We start from the raw sequence: 20,237 nt of genomic DNA, 5'->3' as shown, positions 1-20,237 counted from the left end.
TAAATCTCTAAAATAGCAACAAGGATTGCATTGAGGAATTAAGAATGAATCCTACATATTATGGAAGGTAGTAAAGAGAGAAAGAAATGCAACAAAAAATTTACTCCAAGTGACAAACTGGAATGGAAGAGTACTCTAAGAATCTGTGGAGTACAGCAGGTTTTACTTTTGCTTTAAACTTCAAAATAACTGTGTGGGTTATCATGAAGTCTCCCAGTCACAAGATTCAAACCTCAACTACTAAAACAAACTTTGTGTAGGAAAGAGCTTTCTATTTTTACATGAAACCTGTAAGGCAATTTTTTTCTAAATGAGAGCATATAGTGTGTGCAAATACATTTGTGAGGATATTTTACATAGCCCGTTTTTGCTTTTAGATAATGGTTTCTGTTAGAGAAAAATGATGAATCATTCAAAAAGGAAAAGAGGAGAGATGCATTAGCAGTCTCGGTCAGGGCTGCACTCACAGGCCTGGAGAGATTCAGAAACAGAGAGCTGGGATTTTTCATTGCTGGGCTTTCTTAGGCTGAAATTTGGTTTGAGGATGGCTGAAGCTCCTCATTTCAGACACTGAGGGTCTCTGGTGGCTGTTCCTGAGCAGCCTGTGAGCACCTGTGGAGTTGATCGTGTGTAAGGATCCCCATGGTCACTGCACAGAGCAACCACAGAGCTCCCCAGAGCTGCACCCCCATGGAGGGACTGCTCCAGCTAGAAAATCATGGCTGGATCAATTTAATGAACTCTAACTTCTGATTGATTTATTCAGCTGAAGAAGAAGAAATTGCAAAACAGGCAGGACCTTGATGTTCCTTTTTAAATGTGTTTCAAGAATTTGTTTTGAGTTTTGCTGGTTTTGTTTGGTTTTTTACAGAAAATATTGTTTTACTTTGAAACATATCTAAACATCACTTTTACAAGCATGTTAAAAATCAAGGCACAAACCACACTTTTAATTTTAAATATTTTGTTTGGTTATAAGGTACTTATTTTTCATCAGATGAAAAAAAAGCTGAAAAAATTGCAAGGCTTATTTTGGGTTCCAGTGCTTTACAGAACATGAAGACAACTCTAACAACAACCAAATTTGTTTTTACAGTATGAGAACTGTCAGTTGTGAAAGTGAAATTGTTCTGCCCTCTTCCCTCTCATCTCCAAACAGAGAAAAGCAGATCTCTTCTCTCTTACTATACCTGTGTTCCATTAACACACTGGAATATTTTCACTGTGAAATTCCTCTTCCAAGATTCTTCTTTCAGCATAATACTGAAAGCTTCATAATAATCTTTCTAGTCTCTATAAAATCTATAAAATTTTGGACTTAATAACTATTATAAAAGACACAAACTGTTCTACTGTGGAGCTTGAAGCTCTCAAAGAGTTAAAGCGGGCAGCAGAATATATGTTTTCTTTAATACAAGTTGACCTTTGCATGCAGCAGACAGCTTTCCATTTTCCTTGAAATAAAAATATTTTACTAGATACAGTGTTTAAATAAATCAAATGAGGCTTCAAATTATGTAAAACCTGACTATTTAAAATAAAATTACTACTTTCTCTTCTGAATTTTTGGCATAATTCAATTTTAATGCTCATCTAAGCTGTAATGTCTCTGCTGTGTATTTGGCCTGCTTGATTATACTTGATGGGTTGTGTAATTTTTTTGTTACATGTACAATGAAGGTAATTTCTGTGTTTCTAAGCTAGAAGATCGAGTTCTGTGACCTGGAGAAAAAGAAGGCAAATCAGGATGGGTACAGGTGCAGCTCCCTGCTGTTGCAGAGGGAAACCAGGGAGAGCTCTGCAGCCCCTTCCAGAATGTTGCTGGGATCCTGGGTTGGGGTGGGCTGGGAAGGGACAGAGCTTGTACCAGAACCTCCCCACCTTTTGGAAGGTGTGCTGTTGGAAATGCTGAGGTTATAGGTGGAAATTCATTGGGAGAACGACAGAGATGTATGAAGGCATGTACAAAATTGTCATTTAGACAATATTCATAAGAATATTATTTTTATCAAGGATAAGCTATTTTTTTCTCCTTACTTTAACCTGCATTTAACCTATTATTACTTTTAGAGAGGCATGTCTTTTTGCATGAGTGTGAGTTATCAGTCTGATATTATGGATGACCTCTATAATAAATGTGGTATTTGAGGAAGCAGCTCTTGAATAAAAACACAGTGGAGAAGGTAGTGCTGAAGCAAGAGCTAATGAGAAATCAACCATACCCACTTTGGACTGAAGTGATCCAAGGTTTCAGAAATGGCATCTCATTTACTGATCTTGAATTAAAAAAAAAATCTTCCATTTTCTTGAGAACAAAATTGTATCTCTGGATCAGATTTTTCTCTTCCCTGTTTCCCTTCAACTCTCCAGAGAACATGGGCAGGCTGAGTTGCTCCTCTAATTCAATTAGCTTACCTTTGTGGGAGGAAGAAGTTGTCTGCAAGTGTATGGAAAGCAAGAAAAGTCTTCATCTGGCTAAAGGAAAATATTCAATAATTTTTTAAACTATCTGCAAGAAAACAGCAGCAAAACCAGCTTGCTGAGAGAGGTGGATATATCTTTGGGCCTTTTACCTGAATTCACTCACAGAAAGTCTTCCATTTTTAAAAACTGACCTGTGCTACTCTCTATCAGGAGATGCTGATTGTGGACATTGTGCTCGACAGATAAGCACAAAGGATTCTTTACTTTGTATGTTGTGTGCTCCTCCACTTTCTTTCAGAAACAGAAAATCCAATAAGCAATGAATCCAAATGGCAGAGAGGAGAGTGGAAATGGAGGCTTAACAAACAATGAAAAGCAGCTCATAGTTTACACGATGAGTTTACAGCAGGAAGAAGGAGATTCCACTGAATCTGTGCTGTGCTAGCTGGCTAACAAATGCTCCTCAGTCTTTAAAACAAACAAAATTATGTCTGTGAGTGCAAATTCCAGCAACTGTTTGATGAGCTTTCCACTTTGCTTAGAGATAAAGGTTGTGGGAAAGGGTCCACTGAAGCTGCATCCAGTCTAAGTGCCTCCAGCACAGTTGTCTTATTCCTTTCCTATTATTTTTTGTTTTCATCTAGGATATGAGAGAATGCTGTTCAGGTAGTGTTTAATTTAATTACTGCCAAATATTCAGGTTCCATACCTGTAGTTTACCAGTCTGCCTGTTTTTGCTGAAGCTTAATGGGTTGCATAATTGTGAGGAGGCTGCTGTATGTGTTTCCAGTGGAAGCAGTTTCTTGTCCTACTGTAAAATTTAATTAACTAAAGTTTTGCGAACCATTAAAAGATATGCTGCAGAATGCAGTTGCAAAGAATAGATGTATATATTTTAAACACTTCTTTGAATATTGGTGTATAAGCATGATGACATCAGAACTGTACTGAGGACCTCCTTGGTGTCCTACTTGCTCTTCTGATTGTCTTCAATCTCTGAATTTTTTAATTTATTTTTTCCTGCAAAGACATCAGAACCACAGGGATGTGTCCAATGGAAGGAAAAGTGCCTTACAGTTGTAGAGGAGGAGCAGCTGTGACTCTGCCTTGTTATTCAAGCTTTGCCCTCATGGTTATTGATCTCTGCACCAGTGTGTTCTGTACAATGCTGGACTGGAGCTCCCAAAGCTCCCTGGGAAGGCTGGACAGCCCCTTGCACATGGGTGTGCTGTGGCCAGGGGTAGGCCAGGCCCCAGAACTGGGCTGCTGTTGAAGATGCTCTTAGTCCCAGGATTTAGGGTTAGTCCTGTCCTGTGAGGAGCAGGGAGTTGGACTCAGTGATCCTTATGGGCCCCTCCCCACTTGAGATATTCTGTGTTTTCATGCAACTCCTGGGTCAGCAGTGTGCCTTGGCATTCTTTTTGGAGGGAGGTGTTTGAACAGCTGGATTGGTGGTGTGTGTAGAAGACCTTTAGTGACTCGGGTTTAAAGCAGGCAGTGAACACAATGCTGGGTGCTGTTCCTGTGTGAGCTGAGGTTTTGTTGCACACATTTGTGTGCTCTCTACCTCCTGCCTGTCCTGCCCAAGAATTGCTTTCTGTGTGTCTGGTGGCTGTGGGCATTACAGCTCTTTTGCCACTTCCTCTGCCACTGAAAAAGCGTCCAGATGATCTTTATACCTCCTCTACCGCAGAATCATGTAAGATTTATGTGACTTTTTAAATTAGAATTTTTAAAATTATTGATCATTGGATCTACATGAAAATAGCTAAGTCAATAGATGTTTGGTGATACTTGTCTCTTTTTGTTCCATTACTGATACTTCTGGTAGGATCTGTTGCAGGTAATATCTGCAGCAATTTCTAAAGCCCTCTCTCATCTAACTAAACATTTATCCTCAAGTTTCTCAGCATACCTGTCTTTGCTGCTGATGCCATCTCACTTGTTGAAACAAGCTTAGTGATCAAAGTTAATGAACCATCTTGGTAGAGATTGGAAGCTAGAAATAGACAGAAGAACGAGGAAGACCTTTTTAATGCCCAGGAAATGTCTGAGCAGAACAGGTTCACGGAGAGGGAGCTTTGGATAAAAGTTGTGATGGTTTTCATTCATTATACATATCTCAAGTGAACTGTTACCTATTTCCTTTCCCCATGGTGCTTTCAGTTTGTGGGCAGCCTCTCTTTTTGCTAGAGCAAAGCAGCTTTGTCTTTTTCCTTGTGTAGGTGCTCCTAGATTGTGGCCTCTACAAACATGCTATGAATTTATCCTGCTTTAGCTGGTTCTAATTGCTGGTGATTTATGAGAGAGATGTTGAGAAACAACATAACATTAATTTTTCTTCTCCATTAATTCAGATGTTCTAAGCATTTGGGCTTACTCCTGTGATTTCCCCTCCCTCACGATTTACTTTGAAAAAAAAGATCTACTGTGTTATCCTATTGTAGCCTTCAGTGTTTCCTTCTCCTTTCTCTTCTAAGTAAATTGAAAAATTGTTTCAATTCAGAAAATAGGGAAAAAGATGCACTAAATGTCAATTGTATAACAAGGTAGGTGTACAAAATATCAGCAGCCTTTAACAGATAGAAGGAGAAAACCCCCACTCACTGATAATTTGAAGTAGCTGCAATACTACAACCAGTCCTGCAAAACACTCACGTGAATAATCCTTACTGTGGCAAGTGGTCCAGTTGTTGCCAGCACTGGTGAAAGGCAGTGGTCTGGCAGCTTTGAGGAATGAAGTTCTTTTTTTTTATTAGCTGGGCAAGTTTCCCACCACACACTGCCTGGCCAGCCTGCTAAAACCCCCATCTGAGGAGGGAGGGATAAGCTTTCTCTCGGGCTAGCAGGCAGCTTGGTTTCCACAGATCACATAATTCTTACTTGTGTTTGGAGGCTGCCAATTAGCAAAAGGGAGAGGCTTTGCAGGAAATTGCAGCTCTAATCCACCAAACTTGCATCAGAAGGACCACCTTGCTGCCCTCTGCAGATTCTGGAGAGACCATGCCCAAAGCCTGTGCCCTCTGCCTGTGCCAGTGTCTGTTCCAGGGATGCTCACAGTCCCCACATGGGTCCTGGGGAGCAACCTGTGCTTCCTTGTCCACTTCCACTCGCTCTCCATCTCAGGCTGCTCTCTAGGAACAGCTTCCATCCAGCTTGGCACCCTTTGATGGAAAACCTGGTAGCCTTTTTCATCCATACCATGTGCTCCCAGGCCTGCCCCAACCCAGCACTTCATCACAAAGAACAAGACCTGGTTTTACTCAGTGGGCAAGGTCTGTGAGCCCAGCTCTGACCATCTCAAATGTATTTATGCTCTGAAAATGAATGCAGAATAATTTTTTAATGTCGCTCTGTCTTCTGCAATCTCTGCCCATTCCTCTCGGACGGAAGCAGACGAGATAATCAAAACTGTTGTGGTGTTTCTTTTCCAGACACGGGTAATTGGAACTTCAGGACTTCCAAATCAACAGACCCAAGATCCTACCCTTCCACCAAAAGGACTACCAGCAGTGCAAGATGTAATCCCATTTGTGGACAGGCTCCAGGGGCAAGCAGGACTCATGGTACGTTCCACAGCTGTTTGAGGGAGAGCCGTGCAGTACTGGTGATCATACTGCAGAATATGGAATTGCCCAGGGTTTACCTAAAAGTTTCATCAGGTACCAGCACCAGCAGTGTTGAAAGCTGCAGCAGCAGTCCTGGTTGGCAGAAGGTAGCATATCAGCTGCTTGCACATGACCAAGTGCCATTTGGAAAAGGCTTGAACCGCTTTCAGTAAAAATATCATGATTTGGTCTACTTGGGATATGCTGCTAGTCAGAGCAGTCAAAGCAGGCAGCTTTAGCACCTTGTGTGCAGGAGGCAGTGGGGCTGCAGGGAACATGGCCTCTGTTGTACACGAGCGATGTGTTCTCCAGGGTGTGTTTGTGGCAGCTGTTACTGGATTTAACATCAGGCAGCGGACAAGCAATTGACCATTACCGAGACTGTGAACTGCACAAGGGTGCTTGCAGAAGTCAGCCCAGATCTGGAGGTTTTCTGGCACCTTGCTAGTCACCTTTTGTTCTATGTCAAAGCGCACTTCGTTGAGAGAGAGGTATTGTCTGAAATGTTGCCTTCTCCGGCTGCGTGGCTGCTTGAACATGTGGGTCTTGAGACGCTTAATACAGCTGGCATCTTCTGATGCGGCTTCAGCTGAAGCAGTCATGGGGGAGGGAAGACAGCCCTGCGTGGAAGCTCTTCCCGCCGGTACCGGGGCTGCGGAGGGGAGCTCCTGGCGGGCCCGCTGGCGCTGCCGCCCGGGCCCCATCACCTCAGCGAGCCGTCGGTGCCGGCCCGGGCGGAGGTCGGGCTGGCTCCCCGCCCGCCGCGGGCAATGGCAGCACCTTGTGCGGCGCCGGCCCCGCTCGGGGCTCGCAGGGAGCCCGCGGCCGCCGCCCCTCGCGGCTGCGGGCGCTGCGGCGGGGCCGGGGCCGGGGCCGGGCGGAGGGCGGCGGTGCCGGGCGTGGGGCGCGGGGCTGGCGGCGGAGCGCGGGGGGTGCGGGGGCGGGGGGGTGTGCAGCTCTCGCTAGCGCTGCTTGTGGTCACAGCCAGGCAAGCTCACATCCCATCTGGATCACGCTCGCTCTCTCCCTTCTGCTTTCCTACCATAGAGTTGCGCTGGAAACAGAAGATAGAGGGAGTGTAGGAGCTCGCCATCTCCAAGCGATCTACATTGGGAAAAACATGGAGTCGGCTCCGGCAGCCCCCGATCCAGCAGCCAGTGAGCCGGGCAGCAGCGTCTCCGAGGCGGCCGCCGGCGCCAGGGACACCCCGGTGAACCTGGAGCCTGCCCGGAAAAGCGATGCGCCGGCTCCCGTCCGCAGGCAGAGCTACTCCAGCAGCAGCAGCAGCAGAGGTAGGGAGACTTGGGGAAGGGGGAGGGGGCCGGGGGAGTGGGATCGGGGGGTGGGTGGGAATAGGAAGAGGGGGGTAAGAGAGAAGGGGGAAATGCAGCAATTTAATCCCCTGGTTTATCGCTCGTGCTTGCTGAAGCCGCGCACGCAAACAAGCCGGGCTTGTACCCCCTGCAAAACCTCGCAAACTTTTATAGCTTCTTTTAATTGCTGCAGGAGGAGGGACAAATGCAATGAAAATATTGAGCGGTGTTTGGTGCTTTCCTGTCCCTCTGGTTTATTGCCTGTGGTATCCGGATGGGTACTGTGCCCCTGAAATTACATAATTTTATAAATATATAAAGCAACAGCAGGAGTATTGGGATTCAAGGGAACAAACTTTTAAAGCTGCAGTGTCCTTCCTCCCCCCCTTTTTTCTCCCCCTCGTCTGTCTCCTTTTGACAGTTTCTCAACTGGTGTGCTGTGGCTTGTTGTGAATGGGGGATCTGTGATTAAACAGGAGATTTGCGGTTTGCGGGTGACTTATTCACTCTGTTGCGCGCTGTTTTCCCTTAATTCATTTAAGTGTATCTTAAAAATTATTTCATCGCGGAGCGGATGATCTCGTAGCTGCCGTTGGTGAGGGTGCCCAACTTCGCAGAGGGTCTCCGTGCGCCCGGGGGTTCTCTTACCGCTCTCCGCCGGCCCCCGAATAAAGCGCGGCGAACAAACGAGCCCCCCTTCTCCGCCGCCAGCTGTCAAAGCCCTCCCGCCTCAGGCTGCGCCCCGGCGGCGTGCGGGCCGGCTCCGGAGCTGCTCGGGGCGGTGAAGTTTGGCCCGAGCCGCGCCGGCGGCGGGAGAGCCGTGCGGGGCCGTGCGGGACCGGCTGCTCCCGCCGCGGCCACCGAGCGCGGCCCGGCTTCAAACGCCGCCGGAGTTTTGCCGAGACGTGCGAGAGGGAGGAGGCTGCGGCTTTAATTACTTGTAAATAATTTATGAAGCGTTGCTCCTACAAGAGGGGGGAGCGCGCTAGAGAGGCTTCGCTCGGTAAAATCCCTCGGTGATGGGTAAAAATGAATTAAATAACGCTGTGTAATAATACACACGGCCGTTGAAAGAAATGACGGGCGGAGAAAAGTACGTGCCCGGCGGGAGCGCAGCCCCCTCGGCGGCCGCCGGCGGGGCCGGGGCAGCGATGCCCGGCCGCGGGCAGCGGCGAGACCGTCTCTGCTCGGACGGAGGGGGCTCGGCTTGTAGGTTGGAATATGGCTGATCATGTGTTGGCTTGTGTTTTACAGTATTTTTCCCCTTTTGGCCACACCCCCCCTTCCCAGGCAGCTTCCCACTCAGGGAATCCGCGTACAGTAAAAGCCATCGAGATGTCACACGCCGAAACATTTAATTAGAGGCGATTTGCGAGCGGGGAGCGCGCCGTTCGGCGGATGCCGAGGCGAGGAGGAGCGGGCTCGGCCGGAGGAGGCCGGGTGGCCACGGGCGTGTGCGCAGGGAGCGTTTGGCTGCGCGGGGTATATTTAGAGCTTGCGAGAGTGGATTTGGAATGCAAGCGCCTTATGTAACGAGGTTAATCAGAAACACTGGAGAAAATTTCCTTAATTTGTCGGGGAGTTTTCTGGATGTTTGCGGAGCCGGCCGTAGTTGGCGGGTGTTACACAACGCGCCCCCTCCCGCTCTCCGGCCCAGCGCTCCGGCGGCGCGGGCAGACGGAGCTGCCGGCAGAGGCAGCGGGCCCCGCCGCCTTTGGGCAGGGGGCAACTTTGGGATCCCATCAATTATGTAACACTCGGCTGTCGCTTCTCTACGGATGCGAAAAGCGAAAAGGAGCGGGGCGGGAGGGCGGGGGGCGGGGTGCAGGGAAGCCCGGGCGGCTCCGGCGGTGCGAGCGTTTTCCCGAATTGCTGGGGCTGTGCTCCTGCTAACCTGCTGACCCACATGTCCCCGCTGCTGCCCCGGGCTCGCTGGGGCAGGGGCAGGAGCGGGGCCCGGCACACGCCGCCGCTGCCCGGGCTGCCGGCCGCGCACGCAGCAGGCTCTGCGTTATGTAACAGTCTGAGTGGGAAAGCGAAGGTCAGTGATGGAGGGAGGCATCCCCGCAACACAATGGCCAGAGAGCCCTGCGCGCCGGGGCTCGGCGGGCTGCACAGCGAAATAGAGCTCCCGGCAGTGATTGCTTTGGGAAGGGAGAGGGGCGAAGGAAAAGGAGAGTGGCAGGGATTTGGGGAAAAAAAAAAAAAAAAAAAGAGTGTTTGGGTTTTTTCGGATGATGTAATGGAGTTGGCAGAAAATACAAGTCTACTCCTAGAGTGCAAACAGTAAGGGAATTGTAGCTGGCATTCTGTGCTAATGTTGCAGAAATTAGTGTATTGGAAGTAAATTGACCTATACAATACACACACTTTCTAATAGTTAAAACCTGGAGGTACAGAGCCACACAGGAAAACATGACAATGACAACATTTTGGCCTCCTCGAAGTCAGGACTTGATGGATGGATTAGGTGTAAGGGGTCCCTGTAGACTTGTAGGTTTGGGGATTTTGCATTTTTTTAAGCTATTGAAGTAGCACTTGATTTCTTGCCTTTTTGTTTTTAATGGGGTCCTTTATATCTTATGGCAACAATGTGACCTTAATGTGTGACTAGTAAAGGTGAAATTATTTTTAGAACTGTTACCTTTTAAGCTCCTATGTTCATCTATGTACTGAGTTCAGAAATTTACTTGTTTGGGTCTCAATTCTGCCATGGGTTGTAAGCAGCTCTGGACTCTTATATGAGCTGTGTGGAGGATAGAAACAAGTACACAGATATTTAGGTATATGTACACATTTATACACCTGTCTAAGTGTAAAAATCCTTATTTTTGACTCGGCAAACACTACAAATATTTGTTTCACATCCTTAGTTTTCACAGCTGCACACATTGCAAAGCTGCTTTGATACATCAGGATTTATAATAACCAGTGTACATAAGGAATGAGGAAAACAAAATTAAAGAGAGGACGGTGGATGGAGAATTAGGGAAAGTTTGCTGTGGAATAAATTCTTAAGTGAAGCTTTAGTTATTATAATATTATAACTTCAAAATACTTTGTTGCTCGATATACAAACCTGTCTGTACCGCCAGATCCTTACATAACCTGGTTTTTATTTTGCAGAGGTTATGCTGGTTTTGTTGCTGCATAGAATACTTAACTTGAAAACATAAATTCTGAGTTACCAAAAGCACTATTCAAATGGGGAGTTGTTATGTGATATATTTAGTATGTGGGGGCATGCATGCATACTTGCATGCTTCAAAAAATTCCCTGCAGTCTGATATTAAAACTGATTGTTAGGAAATTGTCACCATACTGGAAAAAGCAGGAGATGGATTAAAAGGCCTGGTTTCCCCCCAGAGGGATGTTTTTACTGCTGACAGTAGTTGTTAAAATTTTCTGAAGACCAGTCACTGACCAGCAGGTTGGATTTCAGTCTGAGTGTGTGTGTGTGTGTGTTCTGCAACAAGGGTTTGTGGTTTGCCATGCTTGGTAGAAGGAATGCTTCCCTCGCCAGCTCTGGCCCTGGACTGTGGCTTTTATTGACATTTATTTCACTTTGCAGGCCTGGATGTCCATGGAGCTCTACCCATGCTGCAGTCTCAGGCTTAATATTCTATTAGTCCCCCTAGAAATAGTTGTAATTGAATAAACTCTATTTTAGTAGAGAACTACTGTCTCATTAGAAAGCAAAGTTCATAAAAAGCTTTTAAATCTGCTAGAAAGTGCTTAGTTTGTATGGGACTGAGCTCTTGGTCTCAGAGGTAAGTCAGGAGAGGATGTCTTGCTGAAAAATATTTAAGACAGCTCTTCCATCACTGGGTGATGCTATGTGCAAATACTTGTATGATGCTTAATATTTAATAATTGCAAACTGCATCTATGTAGGTGCTTGTTATTCTGTTCTTGCTGTTGAGGTTCTGGGTGTGTTAGTTGTTTTCCAGAGCCCTTTGGATGTCATCTGTTTATCCTGATCCTTTCTCTTCTGGTAGATTGTGGCATTTTGCTTTTGTGCTTTTTTTAAAATTTGGGTGATGCTCCACAAGTAGGGATGTAACATAATTAATAGTGACAACAATAGGTTTGTGGTGTTCTTTTCTTTACAAATACCTTCTTTTCCCCTAGATTTTATCAATTTCTGGATTTATACAGTTCTACAGAGCATAGCCACAATATGAAATTTTGCAAGTTGTTTTCAGGAGGACTCTTTGAATTTTGTAAATTCGAATGCTTTCTGTAGATTCTTTGGGTTGCCTTTGTCATCATTGGGGACTATTCTGCATGCACCACTGATTTAGTCCTATTTTGGTAGATGATATGTGCTTTGAATCCTTTAAAGTACAGCATTGTTTTAAACATGTGTAGCATAGGAGCAATAATAGCAGCAGTATGTTGTTCTCCTAGGAACAATGCAGTTCTCTTATTCCAATAAACCGTAACCTATTCTCTTATTTTATTTGCTTGAGAAACATCTCAGGAGCTCATAAACCAGTATGTAAATACTGTTATCATTCAACCAAATGCTGTAATTTTACTAAATAAAGAACATAGTTTGTAATGGAGATTAACGGGCTGTGTGACAATTTCAGTTTGGGTATAGCACTGCATCTGAATGGAAAGAGCAATTTCAGCTTTGCAAGGTTCTTTTTTTTTTCTTTTTCCCTTCTGATATTTGGTTTTTAAGCTACAAAAATACGTGTTGGGAAAAACCTGAAATGACTCAGTCGATTTTGCTGGAGTTAATCTGAGAGCTATCCCAGTGAAAAGGGGAGAAAACCCAACCTCGTTTTAAATCACTGTGGTGTCTGTATCACTCTTGAAATTAATTTGTGAATAGGTGATCCATTCCTCACTGAAATATTTTTAAGAACGTGTTTTCAGTGACGGGCACTTGTAGGAAAAAATGAAATTGAAATGAATTGAAAAAATGAAAAAAGAAATGAGAATTTGGAGTGTCTCTGAATGCCCTGGGAGTGTGGGTGCTGTGCAGCTTGTCACACTTTTACCTGGACCTGAGCTTGCTGAGGGGGTTCTGCAGTTTTCCATGGCTTTGGCAGAAGAGGAAGTTCTGGTGGGAAAAGTGTTGAAGAAACTTCCTGAATGTGTGGAAGCATCCACACTTCATATGCAGATTTCTGCTGTCTTGTTTTCTTTGACTCTTTTTCCAAGTATTTTGCATTTCACCTATTGCTGGGGCTGCCTCTGTAGCCCTGATAATCCCTTTTGGAAATGCACTGTACAGAGCTGTTGGCTTTGTTTGTCCTCACAGCTGACAGACAGGCCAGGCATCCTTACCTGCACAGATTTTCCAGGTGTGCAGAGGAGGGCCCTGCAGAGCAGAGTCTGAGTCCCCTGCTGCCACCAGACCCACCTTGCACATTTGGTGTCAGAAACACATCACACTTGGTTTTTAGGGTTGTTAGGGGTTTTTTTTTTTTTTTTTGGTCCCGGTGTTCTGATAGGAGGCTCCTCCACAGCTTTGTTGTCTGATGATTAGAAACCTTCTTTTCACTCCTGAGTAACTGTATTCGCAATCAGTTAGCTCACTTCTTCTTTAAATGTTTTCTCTAAAACCTCTGTGGACTGAAAATGAAGAAGAGCCTGGTATTTTATTTTGTGATAGCTGAACTAACAGCGAGCTCTGTTCAATGACTCACAGTTTAGCACTTCAGCATATCTGTTGTAGATGGTCTGTGCTGATAGAAACATGAGAACAGCTTGGGCTGTGTGTCAGGAGGAGTTAATTGTCTAATTTCTTGAATGTAAAGGTTGTGAATTATTCCTCATACCGTTATCTGAAGTCTCATCTAGGTATGTTTCATTCTTGGCAGCAACTGAGCTCTTCAGAGACCAAGTGTATTGGGGTGTGTATTTTCATGAAGAAATTGTGGGGCTTATTTTACAGCAGTTTAATCCTATAGTTTAGCCTCATTGCACTGTTCATTTGGAAGGATCCCCAGGTGTTTTAAACACTATTGGGAACCATTTTGCTTATTACTGAAATCCAGCCACTTCTTGTGTGGAATCTGACAGCTGTTTAATGGTGCTCAGCCATGCTAAGCAGATCAGAACGGAAAGTGAAGAATACCATACCTGATTGAAACACTCAGAGGGATTTTGGATACAGATAATATAATTATCTGCATTGGAATTGGGTCAAACAGCTCTATTCCTGTAGAAAATTACTAGATATTTTCAGTGGCAGTGTATGGTCAAGAAATTGGTTTGAAATACCTTCCTGAAAATGATACCCCCAGCAGTGAGATAATTGAAGATCCTGCTGCTTACCCTATTGTGATCACCAGTTGCAGAATGATCAATGTTTTCAGGTATTTCTGGATGTATTAATTGTTTGGTTCCATGCTGGTATGTGAAATCTTATAAACCAGGGGGGACGCCTGGGATGTTGCAGGTCTTGCTTTGTAAAGCAAATTTCTTTTCTGGTGAATTCCTTAAATAGTGAGTTGCTGTCTGTGAGACGTGCTCGTATTCACAGAGGTTTTAAAAATGGTTCTAGGGGATCTCTTGACACTGAGCCAGTAGGGAATGGGGGAGGTGGGTGTCAAGCCTTGTCTTGTGAGGATATTGGTGACTGTGGGGAAAATACAGCTCTTTTCCAGTTGTCTTCAATTTCACTTCCCATGTAATTTGGCAGAACGGAGTATAAACAGAGGATCTGCAAAGGAACAGAAGTCAGAATTCCTGATCAACTGAATGTACATAAATGTCCTGGTAATAATGACCGACTGCAGAGTCTTTCATTTGTAATTTAATCTAATAATTTCCATGCACTTCTGAAGGAACACACTATGAAGCTGGCAACTTCAGAGAAATTGCTGCGCTGTTACAAACAGCGTTTGAGCTGGCATTATAACAGCATGAGAGATTGTGAGATGGAGAACAAAGTTAGTGTGGAAACTGAGCTGAGGGAAATTGCCAGCAGAATGTGAGAAAGCAGAGTTGGATTATGATAACCTCCCTGGCAGAAGCAAATTAAACCATTTTAAAGGCTTTGTTGATTTTTAGTTTGTAGTTGTACTATGTATTTACTTCACATGGGTGCAGGAGATTAATGAGGCAGGTGTGGTGATCATGGGGTGAAAAACTGTGGGGCTGCTGTTCTTTTTAAATGTTTCATTTCATACAGACTGTGGGGTATTTACAGCATTAATTAACAATATGTCTGTGTGCTTTAGTTCTGCAACTGTTCAAATGTATTGGAAGTATTTCATATGCAGAGGTGATGGAAATTATAACCCCTAGAAGGAGGTTGGACAGAGAGCCTTCTCTCCCTTTTTTTTTCTTTAATATTATTTTATTACATTTATAAATATCTTTTTAAATGGCATGCTGTCCAAAGAGGTGGTTTGTATGAAGAATGGGGAATATATGGCCTGGAACTCTGCAGCTAGTTTTGACAATATGGCTGAAAGAAGACAGAAGGAAAAATAAAAATCAAACCCCAGAGGCAGACCATAGAGCAAAGTGCTGTTGATGTGCATCCAATAGCATTGCCAGCTCCTGACCTGTGAGACAGGAATTTTTTCCATAGTTATGTAGAAGTATATGCCATGCACTTCTGAAATAAATATATATGCAAAACTGTAGACAGCATTGGGAAAATTTAAATTATGTATTAGTAGAGCTTGGCTGGAGTGTTTTGGCGCTGAAGCAAGGTCTGTTAGATACAGTCAAGGATAAAACCAAGGCCAAGACTTGTGAAATACTGATTATGGGGTTTATTTTATTCCTGTAGTGGAATTACAAGAATACTTTAAAGTAGGATTTCCCTTCAGAGTTTCTCTTCAAATGCAGAGGTAGGAAAGAATGCCTTTTTATGAACTAACAGATGACTTTGCCAAAGTCTGTGCCAAATGTAAATCAGAGGCCTCTGCTGCATTACATCTTTTAACTAAGGGCAGAAAGGTAAGGTTTAAACTATTTCTTTGTAAGAAGTCTTGAAATTTGATAAGACAGGCTAAAGTACAGCTTTTGCTAATACTTTACTTGAAGTAAGAAACCTGTCAGCATAAAGCATCTCCTAAATCCTTTGTATATTAAAAAATAAAATAAAATGAAATCAATCTCAAAGGAAACTAGGGCATATCAGAAACCTCCCTCTGAATCTTGCTTCATTTGTGTAATCTTCAAGAGGAGTTTTGTTAGTCATTTGTGTTGTCATTATAGAAGTTAGCAAAGGGTCCTTTACTGCCTGGGTTGTTGGAGAGGCCTTTTAAAAGCTCTAATGAAGTGTCCTCTGAGCTGCTGACATCTTGTGTGGAGTCAGAGAGCTTCTGAGATAATTCATGGAAGTCAGTTAGAGCACAAAGCAACTCTTTCCAGGGCTGGTGCTTGGAGGAATAATGGACAAATCAATGTATAGTGATGGTGTACTTGCAGTCCCTTAGCAATCCTGCCCATCCAGACGTTGCCAGGCAGGACTTACACTTGGAGAGTCTTTAAAAAACCAAACCACTAAGTTGTTTCTAGAGATTTCATTTCCACTCACCACTCTTAATGTTGTAATTTTCTGCTGGAATCAGGTGTATTTTTAAGAAGTGATCTGATTTCCATGAGTGTGAATCCGGCAGAGATCAGATTAGGTCAGCCCTATGATGGCAGCACAAATGCAGCCCTTGACCAATAGAGGTGTTCTGCTGTCCTGGCAGAGTCTGGATCTGTGACAGTCCATGTGTGTGCTAAACTCTGAGCATGGATCTGTGACAGTTCATGTGTGTGCTAAACTCTGAGCATGGATCTGTGACAGTCCATGTGTGTGCTTAGTGCTGAGCATGGATCCTGTGACAGTCCATGTGTGTGCTAAACACTGAGCATGGATCTGTGACAGTCCATGTGTGTGCTAAACACTGAGCATGGATCTGTGACAGTTCATGTGTGTGCTAAACACTGAGCATGGATCTGTGACAGTTCATGTGTGTGCTAAACACTGAGCATGGATCTGTGACAGTTCATGTGTGTGCTAAACACTGAGCATGGATCTGTGACAGTTCATGTGTGTGCTTAGTGCTGAGCATGGATCTGTGACAGTTCATGTGTGTGCTAAACACTGAGCATGGATCTGTGACAGTTCATGTGTGTGCTTAGTGCTGAGCATGGATCCTGTGACAGTTCATGTGTGTGCTTAGTGCTGAGCATGGATCTGTGACAGTTCATGTGTGTGCTAAACACTGAGCATGGATCTGTGACAGTTCATGTGTGTGCTAAACACTGAGCATGGATCTGTGACAGTTCATGTGTGTGCTAAACACTGAGCATGGATCTGTGACAGTCCATGTGTGTGCTAAACACTGAGCATGGATCTGTGACAGTTCATGTGTGTGCTAAACACTGAGCATGGATCTGTGACAGTTCATGTGTGTGCTAAACACTGAGCATGGATCTGTGACAGTTCATGTGTGTGCTAAACACTGAGCATGGATCCTGTGACAGTTCATGTGTGTGCTAAACACTGAGCATGGATCTGTGACAGTTCATGTGTGTGCTAAACACTGAGCATGGATCTGTGACAGTTCATGTGTGTGCTTAGTGCTGAGCATGGATCCTGTGACAGTTCATGTGTGTGCTAAACACTGAGCATGGATCTGTGACAGTTCATGTGTGTGCTAAACACTGAGCATGGATCCTGTGACAGTTCATGTGTGTGCTTAGTGGTGACAGTTCATGTGTGTGCTAAACACTGAGCATGGATCTGTGACAGTTCATGTGTGTGCTAAACACTGAGCATGGATCTGTGACAGTCCATGTGTGTGCTAAACACTGAGCATGGATCTGTGACAGTCCATGTGTGTGCTAAACACTGAGCATCTTGGGTGGTTCTCTTGATGTCAGGGATAGGACCCTTTAGTGTAGAGTAAGACCAGGAGAGAGCTGCAAGGAATCAAGAACTGCACTGGGAAATGGTTTAAGAAAAGTAAGGAATTTTAACACCAATGAGAATGACTCTGGATAAAAGATGAATGAACTAGTTTTCATGGTAGGTAGGGCTGGGTGAGTAGTGGTAATTATTTTGGCAGATACATTATTACCCTGGTATAGTTTTGCTTTCAGGATCATACTGTGGCTTCATTGCTGGATAAGAATTTCTATCACTACTTCAGAACAGCTGTTAGGAGATGAGCAAGAATTTCCTCTGGTACAGAACCTGAGCTGCACTTGTCTGTTGCTGTATATGGAGTGTGTTTGCTAAGTTTACTAAAGGTTTTAATTTGTAGCCACTGACATCGTAGCTCTGTCCTTATAACAGTCAAAAAGTCTTTTTTGTTTTGTGATGGAAAAAAATGAAGGAAAAGCTGAACTGATTGTAGGAATTTAGCTTCAGAGAATTTAATAAGCTGTCTGTTGAGGTGGCCTGCCTTATTGGTATTTTTCTCTCTCAATATTGGCTACCTCTAACGTGGTTTGATCATAACTGAATTATTTTCCTGTTTTGTTTTTTTTTTTTTTCCTGAGTAAATCACACTATACCACTTGGCCTCCTTTTAGAGATTCACAGTTCTAGTTCATGAAAACTTGCTGTTGTTAATTTTTTGGATAATAATACCCCACTGGAATTGCCAGGGCAGGTCAGCAGTATCCCAGAGATGCTTTAGTGTGACATGCAGTGCAGAATCCAAGGCTGTGCAAAAGAACAAGGAAAGATTTTTTGTTTTGCTTTTGAAACGGAAGCAAGATCCTTCCAAAATTCTAGCTAGTCATTAACTTTCCCCAGCAGTGCTCAAGGCAGTCTGTCACTAAAATCTTTGGTTTCAATTCTCTGAAGAACGCTCCCCCATACAGCATTCACCTTAGAGAGGATAAGGACAAAAGCTCCTGGATGAAGGCAGGATTAGCAGAGCAGCTAGGTTTACAGATAACCAGGGGCTTCCATTTAGCAAGCTGTGTTTGGCCTCAGTGTTGGGTTTCCAGCGTTCCCAAGTCCACCTTCCTGTTGTTTTCAGCCACTTTAGAGGCTGCAGAAATGGCTTGTCACAGATCTCTGCAATTGGCAAGTCTCCTCAGAATTTCTTCCACGTATCCTTTGTTTTCTTTGCCACAGCAGAGGTTCAAAGCAGAATGTCTTTAGGGATTTGAGAGCAAATGATCACAAGTGGTGAGGTGGGGACTCATGCCAATATACTGAAAATATTTTGTTGCATTGCTTTTCTCTGCGCACAGCAGAACGCACACTGGAAGCAAACTTGGCTCTGGAAAGGCAGCAATAGAAAATGTAAAAACAAATCCAGAAAGGAAGTAAATGAAGCCAAAGGGGGAGCAGGGTAGTTTTGGGTAATGAACAGTAAAAGAAAGATGTGGAACTTAAGGAAGAAGTGTAATGAAAGGGCACAAAAGAAAGATGACTGATTTGGAGAATGGCCTGGAAAAAAACCCCAAACATTTGCAAAAGAACTGGAGTAGTGGGGGAAGCTACAGTGTCTGCTGAGGGGAGGGGAATTTACTGCCTTATTTCCTCTGTACAATTAATATATTCTTATTCTGTGATCTTGTCTTTGCTGTGGAATGTAATAAAATGTGTTTTAGTGCATGGTGTGGTCTCAGACAGTTGCCTCAGATTTGCTGCAGCACCCTATTGTTTCCAATGAGCTCTGACTAAATTCGTTTGCCACAGATGTTGTGCTAATGTGTTAGATGAATTATTTGTCTTATCTCAGTCCTGTGAAATTAGAAGCCCTTTCCCCACAGTGTGTTAAGCAGATTAAAATGAAAGCCTGTTTTTATGGTCCAGCAGCAGTGCAAATATTTGGAAAAAAAAAAAAAAACGGAAAGAAAAAGAGTTGTGAACTAACTGTGGGGTGCTGTGAGGACTCTTTATGAAGCAAAAACATCTTGTCACCTAAATGGTGAGATGGTAAGTTCCAGGCTTCTCTTGAAAAGGCTTATGCTGTTTTCCCTGGTGCTTTTATTTGGGGGGAAGGGCTTGGGATTGGTAGTTTCTACTAAGATACCTGTTGTTGTTGTTTGGTGTTAATTTGTGAGGCATCTCTGAATCAGTTCCTTCTTCAAACCCTTGTCAGTGACTTGAGGGCTGAATTTACTTGGTGGTAGGCAGTCCTGGGACAGAATTTGGGCCCTTTGGAAAAGCACTAAAGCTAATATTAGAGGCTACTACCAACTGGTTTTTGTTGGTAAGAGAAATTGCTTTAAAAAGTAGTCAAGTGATGGTACACATGAAATTAAGGATTCATGTTGCTTTCTGTCTTGTGTCCTTTCTCCCTTAGGAGCAGATTATATTTTAGTTACAGCAGTAATTTTATTTATACTGACTTACTTAAATCTTAGTGTCATAACATTCCAAGATGCTTTAGAACTGCTCTCCTGCCTGTGTGGTATTTGTCACAAAAAGTCTAAGGCTATAATGAATTTATTGTGGACATGATGTGCCTAAGACTGTGTTTGGGCAATGATTTAATTAAGGCATCACATGTTATTGTAATATAAGTGAGGGGACACTGTAATGTGTGAGAGGGGGCAGAGTAAAGGTGGAATGTCAGAGTGAGCATTTTATGGATTCTGCACTTTGTTCCCATTTCTCATTTCCCTGCATGGAAATAAGGAATTGCACGTTGCTGCATCAGAAACGTTGCTCCTTCAGGTCTATTCAGGTCAGGATCAGAGCTGAGAAGTCTTGGAAGTGCTTGTGGGCCACACTCTGTGCAGCTCTGTGCTGAGATGTGCTGAGGGTCAGATGGTGGGGACACAGAAAGGTGTAAGAGAGGCCCCATTGTTTCCCTGTCTGTGGACTGAGTTAGCAGCACCAGGCCACTGAAGTGCTACAAAGGTACTTGAAAGTTTGACTTTTTAGGTGTCCATTGCCCCCAGAAGGACAGGTCTGAAGAAATTTGGCATTTTTCCCTCTGTCCATGTTGGA

At 44.0% G+C, this 20,237-nt stretch overlaps 1 protein-coding gene across 3 annotated transcripts in view; it reads left to right on the top strand.

Annotated features, from left to right (window-relative positions):
• The first annotated feature begins 7,015 nt into the window (after window positions 1-7,015).
• Window positions 7,016-20,237, top strand: part of RORA (RAR related orphan receptor A) — a 359,385-nt gene continuing 346,163 nt past the window's right edge. For all 3 annotated transcript variants that reach the window (XM_063169264.1, XM_063169267.1, XM_063169263.1), the window contains exon 1: window positions 7,016-7,324. In XM_063169264.1, coding sequence (XP_063025334.1) covers window positions 7,153-7,324 — 172 coding nt within the window. In that variant the 5' untranslated portion in view covers window positions 7,016-7,152. The remainder of the gene's footprint in view (window positions 7,325-20,237) is intronic.

The sequence above is a fragment of the Melospiza melodia genome, chromosome 15, assembly GCF_035770615.1.
Source record: "Melospiza melodia melodia isolate bMelMel2 chromosome 15, bMelMel2.pri, whole genome shotgun sequence".
NCBI lineage: Eukaryota > Metazoa > Chordata > Aves > Passeriformes > Passerellidae > Melospiza > Melospiza melodia.
The sequence above is the reverse complement of the archived record's forward strand: the minus strand, read 5'-3'. Positions and strand labels throughout refer to the sequence as shown.